The sequence below is a fragment of the Bubalus bubalis genome, chromosome 2, assembly GCF_019923935.1.
Source record: "Bubalus bubalis isolate 160015118507 breed Murrah chromosome 2, NDDB_SH_1, whole genome shotgun sequence".
NCBI lineage: Eukaryota > Metazoa > Chordata > Mammalia > Artiodactyla > Bovidae > Bubalus > Bubalus bubalis.
Window position 1 is genome coordinate 123,693,327 of NC_059158.1, and position 21,004 is coordinate 123,714,330.

Sequence of the window (21,004 nt, forward strand, 5' to 3'; positions counted from 1 at the left end):
GTAGGCTGACCCCTAATCCTAGCACAGCAGCTGGGAAAGTGAGCTGACAGGTGTGACGCCGCTCCGCGGACTGTACAGTGCGGATCACTTGGGAGGAGATGGGGCAGGGGCCCCGCCAGCACAGAGCGCTTCGCGACGAGAAAAGATGGGACCTGGCAGTAGGACGGGGCGTGGGCTCCGACAGAAGGTCCGCCAGAGGCCTTCTGACCCACGCCCTGACGCTGGTCTCTCCAGTGCTACACAGGGACGGCCCAGACAGCCTTGGTGGAAAGAAACTGAGACCGCAGACAGAGCCCCCCAAAGACGTTCACTATCGGAGACTCGGCTCTAGCCGAGCAGCCAGGGTCCCGCCCTGCGCCCCGCCCCCGAGTTTCCCGCCCCCTTCGTCTCCGCCCCCGGAGCCCCGCCCCCGAAGCCGGCTGGCGTGTATTGCTATTTCAGCCCCGCCCCCTAGGGTCCCGCCCCCTTGTCTCCGCCCCCAGAACCGGCCGGCGTGCTTTGCGCCTGGCCCCGCCCGGCCCACGTGCTCGGCGTACCTGGCTGCGGCGGAGGAGGAGGTGAGAGTGTGGAATGGGGCGGGGAAACAACCGGACCCCAGCGGGCTCTTTTCGCGGTGTGTTCCAGCCGCGGGCGTAGCCAGGGGATGCGGCGTGGAGCGAGGGTCCTTCGCCCAGCCGCCTGCGAGATGCGCGGCACCCCCTCCCACGCCTCCCTGGGGCGCGCGGCCTTGGTGCTAGGGATCCTGGGGGAGTTAGGACATACATTTGGATCCTTCCTGTCCTGGCTTTGGTTGCCTCCTTAGCGAAAAGGCACAGTGACGTGACTCTTAAGGAATATGCTGCCTTCTTGTTTGCAGCAGTTTGTTTGCTAATTAAACACTTTAGAGACAGGAAGACAGTAAGCTTCAGCTGAAGTTAAATTGTGAATTTTACTGAAATATTTTCGGATGAAATAATAGTATGGCCCTACTGTGTTTGGAAATAAACTAGCTGGAGGGGATTATGCGTTTGAGTAGAGATGAAACAAAGTTAGCCATGACTTGACAGATTGAAGTTAGTTTATAATATGCAATTTTTTCCACTTTCATGCGTGTTTATAATTTATCATCAAAAATAATCTATAGTGAAAAATTTGCTGTGGACACTTGTGTTCAAATACCGGGCCTGTATTTGTCTGCTAGAGCTGTAGGGACAAGAACTGGGTGGCAGAAATGTGTTTTCTTGGAATTCTGGAGGCCCGAGGTCCAAGATCAAGGTGTCGGCAGGGCTGGTTTCTCTTCTGAGGCCTCTCCCGCTGGCTTGCAGACGGCCACCTTCTGGCCTGCGTCCTCGTAGTCCTTCTGTATCTGTGTCCTAATGGCCCACTCTAGATTGGATTAGGGACTACCCTAATGACCTGCTTTAACTTAATTACCTCTTTAAAGATGCTATCTCTAAGTACAGTCACATTCCTCCTCCTGAAAGTTAGGACTTCACCATAGGAATTTGGAGGGACGTAGTTCTGCCCATAGCTCTGCCACGTTACTAGTTGAGGCCTATCTGTGCTTCAGCATTCACCGCTTTAAAATAGGGACATCATAATGATAACGTCACAGAGTTGTGAGGAGTCAGTTGATAAATAATACGTGTAAAGCTCTCGGAACTGTGTCGGGCATATAGTAAGGACGGAATAAGCTGAGCATGTGTTTCATGTATAAATCAGTGCTCATGTTCAGTATGGCAGTGGAGTGAGAGGTGGGTTGCTTAGGGCCATGCCTAGCCGTGGGGATCAAAGTTGTAATTACAGCCATTCCACAGCTTCCCGAGACTCCCTGGCGGGGCCGTCCTGCATCCCCCTCAGCTTCCTGGGTTGCCCAGTGACCAGCACTGACAGGCCCATGGTTGTCTGTGGGCAGCGAGTGGACTGGCAGGGCTCAGCACGCTCCCAGCTGAGAGATGCCCTGACCCCTGTCTCACGATGCCCAGAAGTTTGCCTTGGCCAAGGGGTGTCTCCTCTTTGCCAGACACTGATTGTTTCATGTGTGTTTATTTACTCAGCACAGACACCCTCCTGGTGGGCCCTTGTCACGTGCGCATTTGGTAAGTGGTGACGCAGAGACAGAGCTGGGGCCAGTTCTTGGCTACTGTGCGTATTGCATCGGTTTAAGAGGCTGTGGCCCCGGGGTGTTTGGTCTGCAGGCCGACCCCAGCAGTTGTTGGCTTACTTCTCTTTCTCTTGGCCCAGGTTACAGCAGTGGCAGCCGTCATGGCAGGTCCCCTGTGGCGGGCCACAGTGTTTGTGCAGAGACACAGGACAGGCCTGTTGGTGGGCTCCTGTGCAGGCCTGTTTGGGGCCCAGATCTCGTACCACCTCTTCCCGGATCCTGTGGTCCAGTGGCTGTACCAGTACTGGCCTCAGGGCCAGCCAGCGCCTCTGTCCCCAGAACTGGAGAGGCTCTTCCAGGAGGTGCAGCAGGACATTGGCATCCCCTCAGGCCACCACTTTGAGGCCTTTACCACCTTCACCTTCCAGCCTGTGAGCGCCGGCTTCCCGAGGCTCCCTGGTGGGGCTGTCGTAGGCATCCCCGCCAGCTTCCTGGGTGGCCCAGTGACCAACACTGACCAGCCTGTGGTTGTCCACGGGCAGCGAGTGGACTGGCGGAGCCCAGCAGGCACCCGGCTGAGAGATGCCCTGACCCTGTCTCACGATGCCCAGAAGTTCGCCTTGGCCAAGGAGGTGGTGTACCTGGAGAGTGGGGCAGCCACCCTGCAGGCCCTGCCAGCCCCAGCCTGCCTGGCAGGCACCTGGGCACTGGGTGTGGGGGCCAAGCACGCCTTGGGGCTCTACGGAGGCCCCATGAGCTTGCGGGCCGCCTTCAACTTGGTGGCAGCAGTGGCGGGCTTCGTGGCCTATGCCTTCTCCACCGACTCTCTCACTCACGCCCTGGAAGCCTGGCTGGACCGCCGCACGGCCTCCCTGTCTGCAGCCTATGCCCGGGGCGGGGTGGAATTCTACGAGAAGGTTCTGTCGGGCAACCTGGCCCTTCGCAGTCTGCTGGGCCAGCGGGGGCAGAAACTCTACACGCCCAGCGGGAACGTCATTCCCAGACACTGGTTCCGCATCAAACACCTGCCCTACACAGCCCGCCGGGACTCAGTGCTGCAGATGTGGCGGGCAGCGCTCGGCCCCAGCGGCTCCTGAGGGCCTTGTGGCCCGGACGGTTCCAGCCTAGGCAGGTGCCACTCGCCGTGGACTCAGGCAAGCCCACAGCTCAGTGTCAGCAGACTTGCAGGCTTTGGGGTTTAACAGCCCAGTTCCTACCCCAGCCCACCATCTATGACCTAAGTCACCTCGGACACGTCCCTTTATGAATCTGAGCCTTGGTTCCTCTACTGTAAATCGGGGCTGATGTAAACTCCCTGGCAGGACTGTGGGGTTGTGTGAGGTCATTACAGGAGGGCCTGGCTGCCAGCGCCTAAATAAACAGAAGGCTGTCTTCCTTGCTGTTTGATTACAGGGGGCTAAAAGGGTCACACTGCATCTCACCACCAGAGGTGTTTGCGTGATGCAGCCACTTTCTTACAGTGAGGAATCACCGCATAGTTTGCCTGGTGGTCAAATCCCAGTCTCCTCCTCCTGTGGTAGAGGTTAAAGGTTCTGAGAGGCCCAGATGAGAAGCCTGTATGGGCCCAGGAGCTGGGAGACAGAGCTCCCCGTGGGGCTTTAAAAGAGGTGTATCCAGTGCAGATGGCAGCTCAAAGAGGGCTGGGTGCCCAACAGCCTTGCAGGGCTGTAGGAGAGCCCCTGGGCCTGAAGGAGAGAGAAGGTATTGCTGGAACCTGGCGGGACCTCCTGCTAGGAATTCTGCCCGATGGAGAGGAAGGAGCAGACCTGCAAAGCTAAGGCCCTGGAGTCAGGACAGAGCAGGTGAGTGCTTGCGGAGGAAAGGGAGGGTAGGGACCATGAAGGGAGATGGGAATGGGGCCAAGGGGTGGTGAGGAGAGCAGAGGGGTGCCGCTGGGCAATGGGCCAGGCCTGGTGTCCCACTCAGGACCAGGGGAAGTTGCAGCCTTGCCAGGCTTGTTTCCCTCCAGACTTCAGCTGGATAGACAGACCCCCCCACTTTTGATGCTTGGACAGGAGGCCCCAGCAGGGAAGATGAGAAGAATTGTGATGAGTAAGCCAGATTCCCTTGGTCATTCCTGTATTCTTTTAGTTTTGTTTTAATTTATTTTATTGAAGTATAGTTGATTGACAATGTTGTATTATTTTCTGCTGTACAGCAAAGTGACTCAGTTATACAAATATGTATGTATCTTTGTCATATTCTTTTCCATTATGGTTTATTATAGGATATTGAATATAGTGTTCTGTGTTACACAGAAGGACCTTGTTTGTCTGTTCTCTATGTACTAGTTTGCATCTGCTAATCTCAAACTCCCGCTCCATCCATGTCCCACCCCCTCCCCCTTGGCAACAACAAGTCTATACTCTATGTCTGTGAGTCTGTTTCTGTTTTGTAGGTAAGTTAATTTGCATCATGTCTTAGATTCCACATATAAGTGATGATATCATTTGGTGTTTGTCTTTCTCTTTCTGACTTACTTCACTTACTATGATAATCTCTAGTTGCATCCATGTTGCTGCTGCTATTGCTAAGTCACTTCAGTCGTGTCCGACTCTGTGTGACCCCATAGACGGCAGCCCACCAGGCTCCCCCGTCCCTGGGATTCTCCAGGCAAAAACACTGGAGTGGGTAGCCATTTCCTTCTCCAATGCATGAAAGTGAAAAGTGAAAGTGAAGTCGCTCAGTCGTATCCGACTCTTAGCGACCCCATGGACTACAGCCTACCAGGCTCCTCCATCCATGGGATTTTCCAGGCAAGAGTACTGGAGTGGGGTGCCATTGCCATTCTACTATATATATGTACCACATCTTTCATCCATTCATCTGTTGATGACCATTTGGGTTGTTTAAAATCTTTATTCAGATCATTATAACATTAACTCTATTTTGGTTTCCCAGCCACAAGGCATGTGGGATCCCAACTCCTCAACCAGGGATCAAACCCTCACCATTCCCGCACCAGAAGGTGAAGTCCAACCACTGAACGCCCCATATAGTTTTTCATGGTAGCTGCACCTACAGTGTAGAAGGGTTCCCTTTGCTCCACATCCTCTCCAGCATTTGTTACTTGTACTTTTTAATGATGGCCATTGTGACTGATGTGATATCTCATTGTAGTGTTGATTCGCATTTGTCTACTAGTGATGTTGAGCATCTTTTCAGGCCATTCATGTATCTTTTTTTTTTTAATTTGACTACACCAGGTCTTAGTTGCACATGCAGGATCTAGTTACCCGACCAAGATTTGAACCCAGACCCCCTGCATTGGGAGCATGGAGTCTTAGCCACTGGACCACCAGAGAAGTCCCCATATATTCCGTTTGTTGGTGATTATGTTTTCCCTGGAAGAGGTGAAGAATTCAGGCCTGGTGTCAGTGTAACTCAGAGCAGAGGGTTTAATTAGGCCCCACGCAGGAGGGACACAAAACCAGCCCAGGAGGCCCACTCAGGAGTGGCCGGTGGTCCCTGCCAGAAGACCATGGATAGAGTGAGCAGGCAGGGCTAGCCTGTTTTCCTGCTGGGTCCTTGATGGTGGTGAGCTGGGCTCAGCACTCTGGCCCCATTCTGGGCCATCCTAGAGGTCTCTGCCCTGGGGCCCAGCAGATGGTTCTGAGGGCACAGCACTGCCTCTCCCAGGTCCCTGGGCAGCATTGGACACAGGCTTGACCAGGCGGACAGATGGTCTCACCTCCCCCCCCATCAATTGTATTCAGTACTGCAAGAGCTGAGAGGAGGCCAGGCGTTCCTGCTGCTCCATCCGGATGGGAGGGGAAGAGAGCCCTGGCGCGGGTGGGGACGGGGAGGTGACCTCCTGAGACGCCACTTAACTTGGATCCTTCTAGTCCAAATAGCAAACTTTGTCTCCACTCAAGGGCTGTTCTCAGGCCCCATACACACTGCCCATGGCCCACTCCAAGCCTGGGCTGACTGCGATCCCCCAGTTCCCGCATCCTGCATATCCTTGCCGTTTGCTACCATCCAGAGCTCTCCTGCTGCAGTACCGGCAGGCACACGGCAGCTCTGACTGAGAACGTGTCTGGACTGAGCCGTCCTCCCCATTACCCCTTCTTCCCACCTTGTGGCTAAACCAGGGCCCAGCCTGGTTATCTCCCTGCCCAGCAACTCCAGCTCCATCCAATGCCCCCTCCGCCACCACAGGTAGCTCCAGCCCTGGCCTCCCCAGGTGGTTCCTCATGTGGGCTTCCTGGCCATTCTCCCTACCTCTCCCAGCTCTCAGAGTGCAGGTCTGACAGGGTTCTCTTCTGCTTAAAACCCTTTGCAGGCATTCCTGTGTGGTGGTCAGTTGCTTAGTTGTGTCCAACTCTTTGAGACCCCGTGGACTGTAGCCCTCCAGGCTCCTCTGTCCATGGGCTTTTTTTCAGGCAAGAATACTGGAGTAGGTTGCCATTGCCTTCTCCAGGGGATCTTCCTGGCCCAGGGATGGAACCTGTGTCTCTTGGATCTCCTGCATTGGCAGGTGGATTCTTGACCCTTTGCACCTTAGTGCTCTTCCTAGCCTTTGCTGCCAACTGTGATTAAGTAATTAAGTGACCGTGGCTGAGCATCTCCTCTGCTGAAATGTACTTTCTGCACAGGCAGGGTTGTGTGTCCCACTTAAAACTCCTGACTGAGATTCTCCACATTTGGGAATAAATGAACAAGACTCTGAAGCTCCCACAGACAGAGGCTTGGTTCCTCAGGATCTCTGAGCAGTTACAATATGGCTTACTGTGTGCCCTGGGCACGGCGATTGTGAATCATATGTGACCCTGTCCTTCCTTTCCGACTTGGGACTTTCCAAGGGCATGGCCTGGCCATGATTGCTGACTTCATGGGGGAAACCAGGACACTGTGCGTCACTTCCCTTCCTATAGGGCACAGATTACTTCTCAGGGCTCCAGGGACCCCCTTCTCAGAGGCTTTAGGGGAAGCTGACCCCAAATTCTGTGATATTTTGTGCCCGTAAAAGCAGTTCAGGGGTTGATCCCAAAAAGATTAAAACCATGTTCTGTGGTCTCTACAGCCTTTCTCCCCTGCCACTTAGAGGTAACTTTCCAGCCTCACCTCTTTTATCAGGAAATAAAAGGTCACTGAGCCAAGGCTTTTGGAACTTCTAGGAGAGACCTTCCAGCTAACTGAAGGGAAAGGGTCCGCCATAGCTGTAATGTTCAGTGCTGCAGTGGGGATGGGGAGGAGGGGAAGGGTGTTATGAAGCCTCAGGAGGCCCCAGCTGAGGACCAGGGTACCTTAGGAGGTAGAGAACAAAGAGGGGGCAGCAATTCCTTGGTGGCTCAGACGATAAAGAGTCCCCTTGCAATGCAGGAGACCCGGGTTCAATCCCTGGGTCGGGGAGATCCCCGAGAGAAGGCAATGGCAACCCACTCCAGTGTTCTTGTCTGGAGAATCCCACGGACAGAGGAGCCTGGAGGGCCACAGTCCATCGGGTTGCAAAGAATTGGACATGACTGACTAACACTTTCACTTTCTTTCCTGCCACTTTGTCAGAGTGACCTTGAACAAGTGACTTCACACTTGTGATCCTGAGTTTCCTATCTGTAAAATGGGGACATTAATATGTATCCTACAGGATTGTCCTGACAGTGAAAGTAAAATTTGCAAAATGTGAATCAGTTTTTAGTAAGCTTTAAGAGAAGATTGGTTCCTAAATGTTAGGGGTACAGATAGTAGGGTGTTCAGGTCTTGGGATTGCTGTTCAGATACCAGAAGTTTCTTGAGGCTGGAACCCCTTCAGGGACGCTGCCTCACACAGGGCTTCACTCACAGCTCTCAGAGCCCCGATGGGGGTATGTCCTTACATGGCTCTCAGTTGACACCTTTTGGGAAATTAATTGGCAGCAGCTGAAAGCAAAGGCCCCAGGTGGCCCTGGGGGAAACACCAACTAGAGAAGAAGTCATTAAAATAGGAGATGGCCTTTTACCGCTGCTGTACAGGTAATTTCTAAATCCTAGAACATTCTGGGTGGTTGAGGTTGTGATGTTGTGAGTTGGAGTAATGTGTCCTCTTGGTGACACTCTGGGGCAGCCTCCAGGATGGCCCCCAGTTATCCCTGCTCCTGGTATTCTCAGCCTGTGTCATCTTCTCCCCTTACTTCTGTTGGTTCAATACAACAGAATAAGGCAATTGTGATTATTACAAAAGACTTTGACTTCTGTCTTACCAGCAGACTGCTCTCTTCTCAGATGCATGCTTCGATGAAGCATCCTACCTTGTTGGAGAGGCCGACAAGGCAGGGAACTAAGTGCAGCCTCTGACTCACAGCCAGCTGAGCAGCAAGGCCCCTAGCCCCACAGCCCACAGGGAACTGACTCTTGACAGCACATGTGAACTTGGGAGAAAATCCCTCCCCAGTCAGGTCTCAGATGAGACCCCAGCCTCAGCCGACACCTTCCCTGCAGCCTGTGACACCCTGAAGCAGAGGACACAGATGAACCATGCCTGGGTCACCAGCCCACAGACACAGTGAGACAGGAATTGTAGGTTATTTTAAGCCACTTCATTTTATGATAATTTTTATGCAGCAGTTGATAACATACACATAATGTAACTGACATAATATTTTTAGAAAGCAATGGAGTAAAAAATTTGACACAATCACAAAACTATATCTTTTGATCCAGTAACTTCAAACCTAGAAGTTTATCCTAGAGCTGTAATCCAGCAGAAATCAAAGTCATGTATGTCCAAAGATATACATGCAAGTGTTACCTATAATACAGAAGAAAATAAGGATAATGGAAATACTGGAAAACAGTGAGTTAGGAAATGTTGGTACATCCATTATGAATATTGTTCAGTTACTGAAAAGCATAATTATGAAAGCTGTGGTAGAAACGAGGAAATATTCTAAATATTGAGTATTTTAAAACATATGAAGTATAACATGCATGAGAATTGCAATAATGTAGTTATGGTAAGACCTGGAAGGAAATTTGCAAAATTTCTGAAATTCAGAATTTCATAACAGAAAATAATTCTGTAATGGTGAAATTTTGAATGACCATTCAGTATATATAAGGACTTACCTATATATATATATATATATATATATTAATATGGATGTGTATGCAGTCTCACTCAGAGGGGTCCATGGGCCCACCCCGCTCTCCCTGCATCAAGGTGACAGATCCTGGCATCCCTGCTTTTGGCCTGTATCCTTGGGGTGTGGCCTACCTTCTGCCTGTCAGTTACTGTGGCAACCATGATGCTCAGATCTGCTTTGGAAGCAAAACTGACTGACAGTCCCAGCTGTTGTTTGTCTAGATCCACCACCATGCTTTCACTGAAGCCAGGCCTCTTGTAGGCTCCCTTCAGGAAGGGATTGATCATCATGCAGTACTCACACAGGCCCATTCTGATGAACTGTGGGACTCCTCCAGTCAAGGACTGGCTCAAGGATGCCCCAGCAGCCTGGGCAGATCTATCTTAGGGCAGCTCTGAGGCCTGAGATGCCAAAGGATGCTCAAACTACCAGACGTCTCATCTCACAAAATGCACTCATCTCATACACTAGTAAAGCAATGCTCAAAATTCTCCAAGCCAGGCTTCAGTTCGTGAACCATTAACTTCCAGATGTTCAAGCTGGATTTAGAAAAGGCAGAGGAACCAGAGATCAAATTGCCAACATCCATTGGATCATCCAAAAAGCAAGAAGGTTCCAGAAAAATATCTGCTTTATTGACTATACCAAAGCCTTTTACTGTGTGGATCACAACAAACTGTGGAAAATTCTTAAAGACATGGGAATACCAACGATTTGACCTGCCTCTTGAGAAATCTGTATGCAGGTCAGGAAGCAACAGTTAGAACTGGACACGGAACAATAGACTGGTTTCAAATAGAGAAAGGAGTTAGTCAAGGCTGTATATTGTCACCCTCCTTATTTAACTTACATGCAGAGTACATCATGAGAAACACTGGGCTGGATGAAGCACAAGCTGGAATCAAGATTGCTGGGAAAATATCAGTAACCTCAGATATGCAGATGACATCACACTTACGGCAGAAAGTGAAGAAGAACGAAACAGTCTCTTGATGAAAGTGAAAGAGGAGCATGAAGAAGTTGGCTTAGAACTCAACATTCAGAAAACGAAGATCATGGCATCTGGTCCCATCACTTCATGGCATGGGGAAACAGTGGAAACAGTGACAGACCTTATTTGGGGCGCTCTCAAAATCACTGCAGATGGTGATTGCAGCCATGAAATTAAAAGACGCCTGCTCCTTGGAAGAAAACCTATGACCGACATAGACAGCATATTACAAAGCAGAGACATTACTTTGCCAACAAAGGTCCATCTAATCAAAGCTATGGTTTTTCCAGTAGTCATATATGGATGTGAGAGTTGGACTATAAAGAAAGCTGAGCACTGAAGAACTGATGCTTTTGAACTGTGGTGTTGGAGAAGACTCTTGAGAGTCCATTGGACTGCATGGAGATCCAACCAGTCAATCCTAATGGAAATCAGTCCTGAATATTCATTGGAAGGACTGATGCCAGAGCTGAAACTCCAGTACTTTGGCCACCTGATGCAAAGAGCTGACTCATTTGAAAAGCCCCGGATACTGGCAAAGATTGAAGGTGGGAGGAGAAAGGGATGACAGAAGATGAGATGGTTGGATGGCGTCACCGATTCAATGGACATGAGTTTGAGTAAAATCCGGGAGTTGATGATGGACAGGGAGGCCTGGTGTGCTGCGGTTCATGAGGTCACAAAAGTCGGACACGACTGAGCGGCTGAACTGAACTGAGGTCTGAGATCCTTCTACCCAGACCTCCTTCCTTCCCCACCTCCTTCACACATGTCAGACTTACCTTACCTTGTGGTTTGAAGGCTCTCCCTACATTCTTCTGTTCCCGCCCGCTTTGACCTCATAGGCATGTCCCTTAGCACACCTCTTACTCAAGTAATCCTATTTCCAGAGCATCTTAACTCACCCCTCCCTCAGTAAGGTGCTGCGTGAGGCCCTGGGGACACGCCCTGCCCTCATCAAGATCTGCAGAATTAAACCTGCAGTGACAACAGGGTGACATCAGTGCAGTGAGGGTGTGAGGGCCAGCACAGGGGAGGGAGCCTAACAGCCTGGGCTGGGAAGTAGCCAGAGAGACCTTCTCAAAGAGGGGCTCCTGGTACTGAAACCCTCAGTGTGAGTCAAAAGAACCTAATCCTGATAATATAAAATACTTACATAACGCTGATGTGCCAAATCCCTTACATATGTTAATTCACATAATCCCACCCACAGTCCTGTTGTCCCCATTTCAAGATGGTTAGATCCAGGCATAGAGAGATGAAGTGGTTTCCACCAGCCAACGCTAGACCTGGTGTCTGAACACAGGCAGTCTGGCCCTAGAGTTTGTGCTCTTAGCCACTGAACCCTGTTAGCCAGATGAGACAGGCTGTGGGACTGGCTTATACAAAAGCCAGAAATGGGACAATTTGTGTGGTTTTCGTGTCAGTCACGGCCCAACTGGGAGTCTGAAACCACATAGTGATTTAACAGGGAAAGCTTAATATGAAGAACTGTTATTCTATAAGGATTATTACAGCCATAATGGGTTTGGCGTGATGAGGGAATTGCTTGTAGGAAGTCGGGAGAACTCTAATAATAGTTGAAGGCAGCTACGAGGAGCAGCCAACATCCCTGCCCAAGTGAGACCTGGTCTCGCTGCAGAAGGTGTCAGCATGGCTCCCTGGTGCAGAGAAGTGGCTCCGTTAGGTGCCACATGGCAGAACTGCCTGGAAATGCACCCTCTGGGGTAACAGGGAAGCCACGCTCATTAGGTTCCCCACCCCAAAATTTGATGCACACCCACCTGAGGAGATGCTGAAAAAGTGGACTGTGAGCAGGGTCCTCCCTGGCAGCCTCTGTGACAAAACAACCAGAAGGAAGGTGGGCTGCAGAAGCCCGACAACAGGGGGTCACCCTGGAGGAGCCCATCTCAGAGAACCTGCCCCGCAAGAGCCTCTCCCCCTCCCGTGTCCTTCCAGGGCCTCAGCCAATGAAGTTCAACATTGTGATGGCTGCTGAGAAGTGTTGCCAGGGTCATGTCTCTTCTGTCAGAACAGTGTCTGATTGTGCCACCTTGAAAAGGCAGTTATTACTGATGGTGGTGGTGTGATGGTGATCTTGATGGTGATATTGGCGATGATGGTTATGGTGGTAATGGTGATTATGATGGTGATGATAGTGATGGTGATTGAAGCCTATCAATGCACTGGGAACTTGCGAGTTCCCGGATTGGGGCAGAATGAATAAGAAGAACTGAAACATGATCCTTAAAGCACCCACAGATTGTTCAGAGCAAAGGCCAATGGGGTAAGTAGCTCTGCCCACAGGCTTGATCTTGGCAACTCCTTCCTCAGCTATGCCCCTCCCTCTGCCCCCTGCTCCTCACACCCCTGACTCAGCCACACTGAACTCCAACAGGCTAGGGAACACAAGTTTATCTTTTGCAGTGCCTGGAGCCACCTGGACTCCAGGCTGTCCTGGTTCTGGGCTTCTTCCAGTCCCAGCCTCCTAGGGCCTTTATTCTCCAGAAGGCCTTGCTCCCTGCTGCAAGTCAGAGGTAAACTGCATCAGTGGGCTAGACTCATGCCATCACCCTCCTCCATGTACCTGTCCTCCACCTGCGGCAGTGGTGGAAGGCGCTCCGCTGACGCCAGAACCCACATTGAGGGAGGGCTGGCGCTGGGCACGACTGAAGCGACTTAGCAGCAGCAGCAGGGCCGGGCATCCGTACACAGAAGCAATGTTGTTACTTTACAGTCAGACCCTCTGTATTGATAGACTTTACTGCTGTCCCCAAACAAGACCTGCCAAGTCTGATACCTTAGCACTGAGCCACTGACCACTTAGTTCAATGGCCATAATTATGCTTTCTGTGTGTATTTGTGTGTATGTGTGTGTGTGTGTGTGTGTGTGTGTATTAGTCACTCAATTGTGTCCAACTCTGTGACCCCATGGACTGCAGCCTGCCAGGCTCCTCTGTCCATAGGATTCTCCAGGCATGAATACTAGAGTGAGTTGCCATTTCCTTCTCCAGGGGATCTTCTTGACCCAGGGATCAAACCCAGGTCTCCTGCATTGCAGGTGGATTCTTTACCACCGGGGAAGTCATGCTTGCTCTCATACAGCACAATTCTGTGGAAACTGGTGCTCTGTGGCTCGGTTTTCCAAGAGCTAAAATCAATATCAGCAGTGCATTTTCCCTAACATTATCCACACATGAAAAGACCCAGATCCTGAGCCTTTTCCTAGGTAGAGGGTCTCCCTCACTTTCCTGGGTCGCTGAGATTCTGTGCCCTGAGCTGGTCCCCTTCAGAACTAAACACACTGATTGGAGGTCCCTTCTGGTTCCCACGGCTTGTGCGCAGCCCTGCAGCCTGACGTATGTGTGTCTTTGTGGATGTGCTAAGGGAAGAAAAAAATGGGATTCAGGGTCCTGGGAGACTGGGGTCCACTGGGGGCCCTCAGCCAGGAGCTGACTGCAGGTGAACTTTGTTTGGCCTCAGAACCAGACTGGATCCTGGTTGTGCAGCTTACCACCCCAGGCACAGGACTCACCTTGTCTGTACTTCAGCTTCCTGTCTGTAAATGACAGTGCCCATCTCCTGGAGGTGATTTAGAGGGTTAATAAGTTGATATTTGTAAAGCACTTAGAACAGTGTTAAAGCCTGTGGAAGTTGATAACCTGTATTCACCAAAGCATGGTTGTGGGGCGGTGATGCTGTGCAGGCACCTCTCGGGCAGTTGTGATGGGAATCAGGACTGCGGTACTGCTCTGTGCAGACTCCTTAACCCCCTCCCCCTGCCCCATTCTTGCATCTGACTCGTCCTCCAGCCTGGGGCAGCCACAGGGCCAGCCCCATCCTCTTACTCCCAGGACATGATGCCGTTGGGGTTCAGGAAGTGTTGACTGAATCCGTGATGAAGTCGTGATGTGAGAGACCTGTGACATGCAGGCAGACCCCAGAGGTGCTGGCCTGTGAAGGTCTGCTCGGCTCACGTTTTTCAGGGGTTTGCACAGGGGAGAGGCTGCCGTAGCAAGGCCTCTGAACCCCAGTCTTGTCCCCTCTGGATAAAACACCTCAAAAGGGGCCCCCAGCACCTCTGATATTGCTCCCAGCAGCAGCTGGAGACCACCTGGGCATCAGTCCACAGGTCTGGACCAGTCTACTGGCACACTGGCTGTCCGTGGGGAGGAAGGGTGTCCCAGCCTTGAGACCTGGACTTGGCCCCTGTGGAGGAGGAAGCATGCACAGACGCCCCAGGCAGCAGAGGGGCACAGCATCTCAGAGCCCCAGTGGGAATCAGGCCATGGCCGCCCCCACCCCACCCCTCTGGCCTGCTGGTGCCTCCTTCTCCCAGTCATGCTGACTGCAGACCCAGAGCTTCCTGTCTCTACCTCCTGTTCGACCCGCTTTGGATCCAGGCCCTGAGGCTCTCCCTGCCAGCCAAGTGAGTGTCAGGAGCCATCTGCTGCCTAAGCCAGCGGCAGCTGCTGAGAAAATGCTTGCATACATATGAATTGATTTTGTTGTGCCTTGTGATGAGCTCTTCAGTTGAGCAAGGGGGAATTTGCCAAATTATTCAGAGGTTATATTAACCTAGGGAAGGCAGAGCTGACAGCCCATGCAAAGGTCAGGGGTGACAAGCCCAGAGACAACTGAGGAGGCCCAGCAGGCAGGAAAAGACTGATGCTGGGAAAGGTTGAGGGCAGGAGGAGAAGGGGGTGGCAGAGGGTGAGATGGTTGGATGGCATCTCCAACTCAATGGATGTGAGTTTAAGCAAACTCCAGGAGATGGTGAGGGACAGGGAAGCCTGCCGTGCTATAGTCCATGGGATCACAAAGAGTCGGACACAGACACGGCTGAGTGACTGAACAACAAAGCCGGCGGGAGGCCCTACGAGCCAGGGAGGAGGCTTCAGGGGGGGTTGTGGCCCCAGGCAGGAGGCTTGCGAGGCCCATGGCCCCCTCCCTGACTGACCTTGGGCTGTCCCTCCGCAGAGCTGGTAGAGACGGCTATTATGCTCACCGGCTGGGCCAGGCAGAGCCCTCACAGTCCCTCAGGCCCTGGTGGGGAGTCACCCCCTTGGCCTTCCTTGCTTGGTCCCACGTGGACCTCCCTCCACTCAACAGTAGGGAGCAGTGCAGGCAATTTCCTTATATCATTTTCTTAAATTACAGCAAGCCCCTGTCAATTAAAAAAAGTGAGAGTTGCAAATTAAGTTTTATTTGGGGAAAAAAGGCTATAGCCCAGGCTTCCCCAGTGGCTCTGCAGTAAAGAATCTGCCTGCAATGCAGGAGACACCAGTTTGACCCCTGAGTCAGAAAGATCCCCTGGAAGAGGGCATGGCAACCCACTCCAGTATTCTTGCCTGGAGAATCCAATGGACAGAGGAGCCTGGCGGGCTGCAGTCCATGGGGTCACAGAGAGTCGGACACGACTGAGCGACTGAGCATGCAGGCACTCAAGGACTACAGCCCAGGAGACAGCACCTCACACAGCTCTGAGAAACGGCTCCAAAGAAGTAGGGGGAAAGGTCAGTATATATGTGATTTTGGTGGAGGCGGAATACATGCAATCAAGCACATTTTATTTTTCATTTGCCCCAATATTTGTTAAGTAACTACTACTTTCTGAAGAAACACATATATTTTTCCAGAAGGCTTCTGTTGGTCATGGGGAGCAGACGTCACCATGAAGAATTTTAAATGCTTTTCTAAATGTGAAGAAATACCAGAATTGAGCTCATCAAATTGGTTCCTGAAAATACTTATTTTGCCAGTCCCCTTCTCCCCCAACGCAGAGCACCTCATTTCTGCTCTCCATCCTGAGCTCCTTTCAAGGGGTATTGAAAGTCAGCAACCGTAGCAGCACGTGATTTAATTCTTGTAGAGGCAGAGAGAGAGCCAGTGCCCACGACAAGTGCCAGTGGATTATGCCCTTGGTCCAGATGGGAAGCAGCAGCTCAGAGAGTAACTTGCCCACGGACACACAACTGTTGCAGATGGGGCCAAGATGGGACCCCTGGAAGCTGCAAGGTGAGACCTGTGCTGTTTCCTCTGGCAAGGCTGCAGCCTCCCTGGGAAGCAGGGAGCACCCTGGGTTTCCACTGCTGGGACAGCAGCAAAGCCTCCTGCAGACCCCAGGGAGCCCCAACCACTTCTGGCATATCCTTGGTGAACAGACTTGAAACAGTAGCATGGGGGGCACCCAGGAGCCCCAACTGGAGCATTTCAGTCATCAAGTCACTGTTTTGTCCTCTGAGGATGTGATGCTGGCCTGAGGTCTCACTTTGAGACCAAGTCCCCCCAAAAGTGAGTTCCCCTGCTGAGCTTATGAGTAATCTCTCTGTCCAGAACCTTTCTCGTCCCTTCTGTCCTCAATCCTGTGCTCACTGAACACTAATCAACCAGAGTCAGCTGATGTCAGTTGCTGTTGTCCGAAGCGTGGTAACAAATGTAGTGAACTAAAGTAGTGTCCCTGGTGTAGATGTCATCCCTGATGTACACACGGGTGGTTTCTCCAGGTGAGCTCACACACCCGTCCCTGCGGGGTGGCTTGTGTTCCGTGCACTCGTGTAATGTGCCAGGTAACATTGGGCCGAGGCTCTGTCCCTGCCTGCTCCCTCCCACTTGGAGGGCAGGCGTGCGCTCAGACCTGCTCACTTTCCTGGGAAGGCATCTGACAGTCTGGGGTCTCCATCCCCCCTTCCTCTAAAGGGACACATACAAGAGCAAAAAATAAACCCATGTGGTTTTATAACACAGATTTGGGGCTTACTTGTTACCATCAAATTAGCTTCTTCCTGCCACTGGACCACATGCCGGAGCCAAACTGCAAGAGTCAGACTCCCTCAGCTTAGACAGTTCATGTCATTTGGTTGTGAGGGACTCATTCAAAGGAGTGAGACTTCATAAATATATATATACATGTATGTGTGTGTGTGTGTGTGTATATATATATATAAAATTACAAGTTTAATGTTTCATACTTAGAGTGAGTTCATGGAGTAACAACTCCTTATGTTGGATTAATAACAAGCTCATATATAAAATTATCTAGTAAACTTTGTTTTCACTTTAAAAAAAATTTATTTATTTCTCATTGGAGGACAATTGATGTACAGAATTGTGTTGGTTTCTGCCATACATCAACATGAATCTGCCATAGGTAGACACACGTCCCCTTCCTCTTAACCTCCCTCCCACCTCCCACCCCATCCCACCCCTCTAGGTTGTCACAGAGCACCAGGCTGAGCTCCCTGAGCTATACAGCAGCTTCCCATTAGCCATCTGTGATACACATGGTGATACATACATTACCAGGAGTGAAGCTTCTGCTCTCCGAGGCAGCCCTGCAAATTCTTACTGCTCAGCCCTCCGCAGCGTGGTGTCAGCTGACCCCGCAAAGCCATTCTGAAAACAAACATCAAGAAGTGATTGTGCAAGACACTGCTGCTAGAAATGCCTCTTGTATGGGTGTGTAAGAATGTCTTTGTGTCTCCCCCCCCCCCCCCCCCCCCCACTAGGAGAGATTAAGCTCAACTAAGCTGACAGCCCTGGAATGCCAACAAAACGGGCCTGGAAAACACCATTCCTTGATTTTCTGTCCCCCACCCCACCCCCGCCCTTCACACCACCTCTGAAAAACTGAAAGCAACACGCAGATGTAAGGGGCTGTTTTCCTGCTCGCAGCTCGACCCCCCTGTTCCCATGGCAGCCTGGCACACTCGTGTGCTGTTCACACCACATCTCGTCTGGTCTCTTGTCAGCCTCTCCCAACTGGGCTGTGAACGCCGGGTGGATGGGGTGGGCCTTCTTGCCTCTTGGCCACCTGGCTGAGCACCTGGCAGCCTCTAGGTGAGGGGGTGGGGCCGGGCAAAAGCGGAGAGGCTGGGAGAAGCCCCACAAGGCGGGGGCTGAGGGCCAGGCGACCCAAAAGCGTTTACTGAGCACCTCCTGGGCACAGTCGCGTGCATGGCTCTGGGGAAAAGACCAGATTTGTAAGATGCACTTTCATATCCATTATTTTCTCTTTAACGTCCATTGTTTTTTAATTTCACATGCTATGATAAGTAACCTGTACACAGTCAACCTTTTACCTGAGAAGAGGGTGGGTCTACAGGGTTCACGTGAGATATAACAGAGGGACAGTGGCCTCGGTCACACATGCAACGTGTTTTGAGTCCTCAATCAGCCTGGGACCTCGGGGAGCTTCATCTCCTGGTTTATAATGGGGAGCAGGCTCTGCAACCACACCTTCTTACAATACCCCAGCCTGGCCTGAAACCTCTGACTGCAGCATTGTTGTTTTGGCAAACAAGATGTGTGTGCAGGTGCCTTGAGTCTGAGAGCAGGCTCAGGCCTCCACCACCTCATCCCCATGTCCATAGAGCATCCTACAGGGCCTAGCCAGAGTCAGGCAGTGAAGAAATGCAGGAGCAGGACAGCCTGGATGGGGACAGTGTCCTGGGAGCGTGTGGCTGGGTGGTCAGTGGTTGAGGTCAAAACAGGGAACCACAGCCTTGAAGGGACTGAGGTCACAGGGGGGCTCTGCCCTGGCTCCATCCCCTGACCTGGCTTTGGCCTGCCAGCTCTATGGAACCCCAGCCTGGTCTTCATCTCCAGGGGTTTTTGTTCTGCCTGGAGCCCCACAACCCAGCATCCACTTCTTTAGGCCTGCTCTCTGTCCCCTGCCACACGCTGCAGTTCCCTTCTCTCCCCTGCCATCCTGGGGGGCTCCTCTAAAGGCAATTTCCTGGTTTCTCTCTCCTCCTGGTATGTCTGTTTCATTCCCCATACGCAAGTACCCAGCATTGTTACAATGCAGGAGAGAATCTGGAAATTCTGAATGAACAGCAGTGGGGAAAAGAAGCTGCTGGTGGCTCCATGTTTCTGCTGACCTGACCTCAGGAGATGGGGACACAGGCCACGGAAGTGATGCAGGAGGGAGACGGACACCCCACCCCACCCCACCCGCAGCCCAGGGAAAGCTATTTGAGTTCCTTCCCTGTGGACAGAAACTCCAAAATATCAATAGCCAGGAATATCAAGAGAGAATTTTCTCTTGATTTTTTTACCTGGGCCCAGTCTAGGTAAAAGATAAGAAACCACATATTTCTCATTTTCAAAGTCAAGGAAACCATCTCAACCAGAAAGTTTCTTGGAAGTCAAAAAGGGAGGGGGCGCCACCCCATAGTAAGTGATGTCAACAACCCATAGGCCTCTTCAGTGAAATCCATCTTGACAGAGATGTGCACGCACACATGAGAGGATCCTGAGATAAACCAAATACTGATTCAGAACCAGGAAAATCAAAATGATTGGCCAAAGGAAACCCAGAAGAAATGCTGCATATAAGTGATTCAAACTACCATGAGGGCGCAACTCTCTCTGAGCTCGATCATATATATGTCTCTCAACAAGTACTGTCCTCTTTTTTCCTCCTAATAAACACTTTACTTACTTCACTACTTTCTGTCCTTGTGGGAATTCTTTCCTGCAAAGTCAAAGGGCCAAGCCTCACTGACCACTGGTCTAGTGGCTAGGATTTGGTACTCTCCCTGCCATGACCTGACCTCGATCTCTGGCTGAGAACCAAAGCCCTGCTTTCAAGCCACTGCAGGCTGAGGCCACCTGAGATGAGAAAGAGGGAGGGGACAGGAGGGGCCTGGCTGTGCGGGAGTCTGCAGGCTTCCAAAGTGACACATCCCAGGGTCCAGTGTTTCCCTGCACTGGCCCGGGCGTCCCCAGACATCTAAACCATGGCTTGTCCACCTGGCGGGGTGCACATCTCTGTCTGCCAGCAGGTAGCCTGTGGTCCCTGATCATCTGTCCTACTTAATCCTCTCAACCACACGCAATGCGGAGATTCTGATCTTCGCTTTGCAGACGAAGAAATGAGACTTCTAGAAAGGTTCAGTGCTTGCTTACATCACACTACCACCGAGCCAAGTCTCACGGGACAAGGTCAGCTGCAAAGACGAGAATTTCTTCTGTCTCCTGCCTCCTGGATTCAGTCGCCAGACCTGGCCCCGAGTATGACTGAAGCACTATATTCAAGGTCTCACTGAACGCAGGTCCCCAGCTCCTGGCAGCTTTTTCTCTCTGCCCTTCACTCTCACTCCTTGCATTTTCTGGCTGTCTGATCATTCCTGGTGGCATGCATTGCCCCCACCCCTCAGTGCCTCCTCTCCCCTCTGGGAGGGGAAGTTCCGACTGCCCCCTCCATCCCAGCCCCCGACAGGAGGGGTGAGGATGGGTGAGGAGAGCAGGAATGTGGGTGCTGTTTGGGAAACAGAAAGTCTTTCTCTCCACCCCCTCCTTTTCTCTCCTTCCTTTCTTCTCCCCATTTAGCTGCTGTGCACCCACCCCTCCACCCCCAGCCTCTGGGAAGACAGGAAGATGCACAGAGCAGAAAGCAGAATAAAAGCAGGCGCTTCCTGGCTTTTGTTTTTCAAAAACTCTCCCTGACCATTAGGGGAAGAGAGTCACTGGCTGTGAACAAAAGATCTGGGAGGAAACCGCCAGGGAATGGAAGCTGATTCCCTGGGCTGGGCCAGGCCCAGGTAGGAGGGGGAGGTGCAAGGTGGACCCTGGGCCTGGCTTCCAAGCTGAGCCCTGTGGTGTGGCAGGATCAGGTGGGGCCCTCATAACCTGGGAGGTACTGAATGTGGGGAGGGAAGGAGTGGGAAAGAGCTGAGCTTTCTCTTTCCTTAGCTGTCCTTGCAGAAAACCTGGTGCCCATGGAAAGTGTTGGGGCCACTGACAGAATCCAAATGTAACCAGGGAAGAAGTCAGCCAGCGGGAATGTGGGGCCTCTTGGTGGGGACTCCCTGGGTGCTGTCTGCAAGGACAGATTGAGTG

The 21,004-nt window shown here is 51.8% G+C and overlaps 1 protein-coding gene across 2 annotated transcripts; it reads left to right on the forward strand.

Moving 5' to 3' along the window:
* The first annotated feature begins 479 nt into the window (after positions 1 to 479).
* Positions 480 to 3,475, forward strand: TMEM177 (transmembrane protein 177). 2 transcript variants are annotated; one of them, XM_006057173.3, is made up of 3 exons: positions 480 to 557; positions 2,037 to 2,078; positions 2,224 to 3,475. In XM_006057173.3, exon 3 carries the CDS (start codon positions 2,245 to 2,247, stop codon positions 3,178 to 3,180), a length of 936 nt encoding a protein of 311 aa, XP_006057235.2. In that variant the 5' UTR covers positions 480 to 557; positions 2,037 to 2,078; positions 2,224 to 2,244; the 3' UTR covers positions 3,181 to 3,475. The 2 variants fall into 2 exon arrangements, with proteins under 2 accessions (XP_006057235.2, XP_006057236.2); XM_006057174.3 differs by lacking the exon at positions 2,037 to 2,078 and having other exon boundaries at positions 481 to 557.
* Positions 3,476 to 21,004: the final 17,529 nt, after the last annotated feature.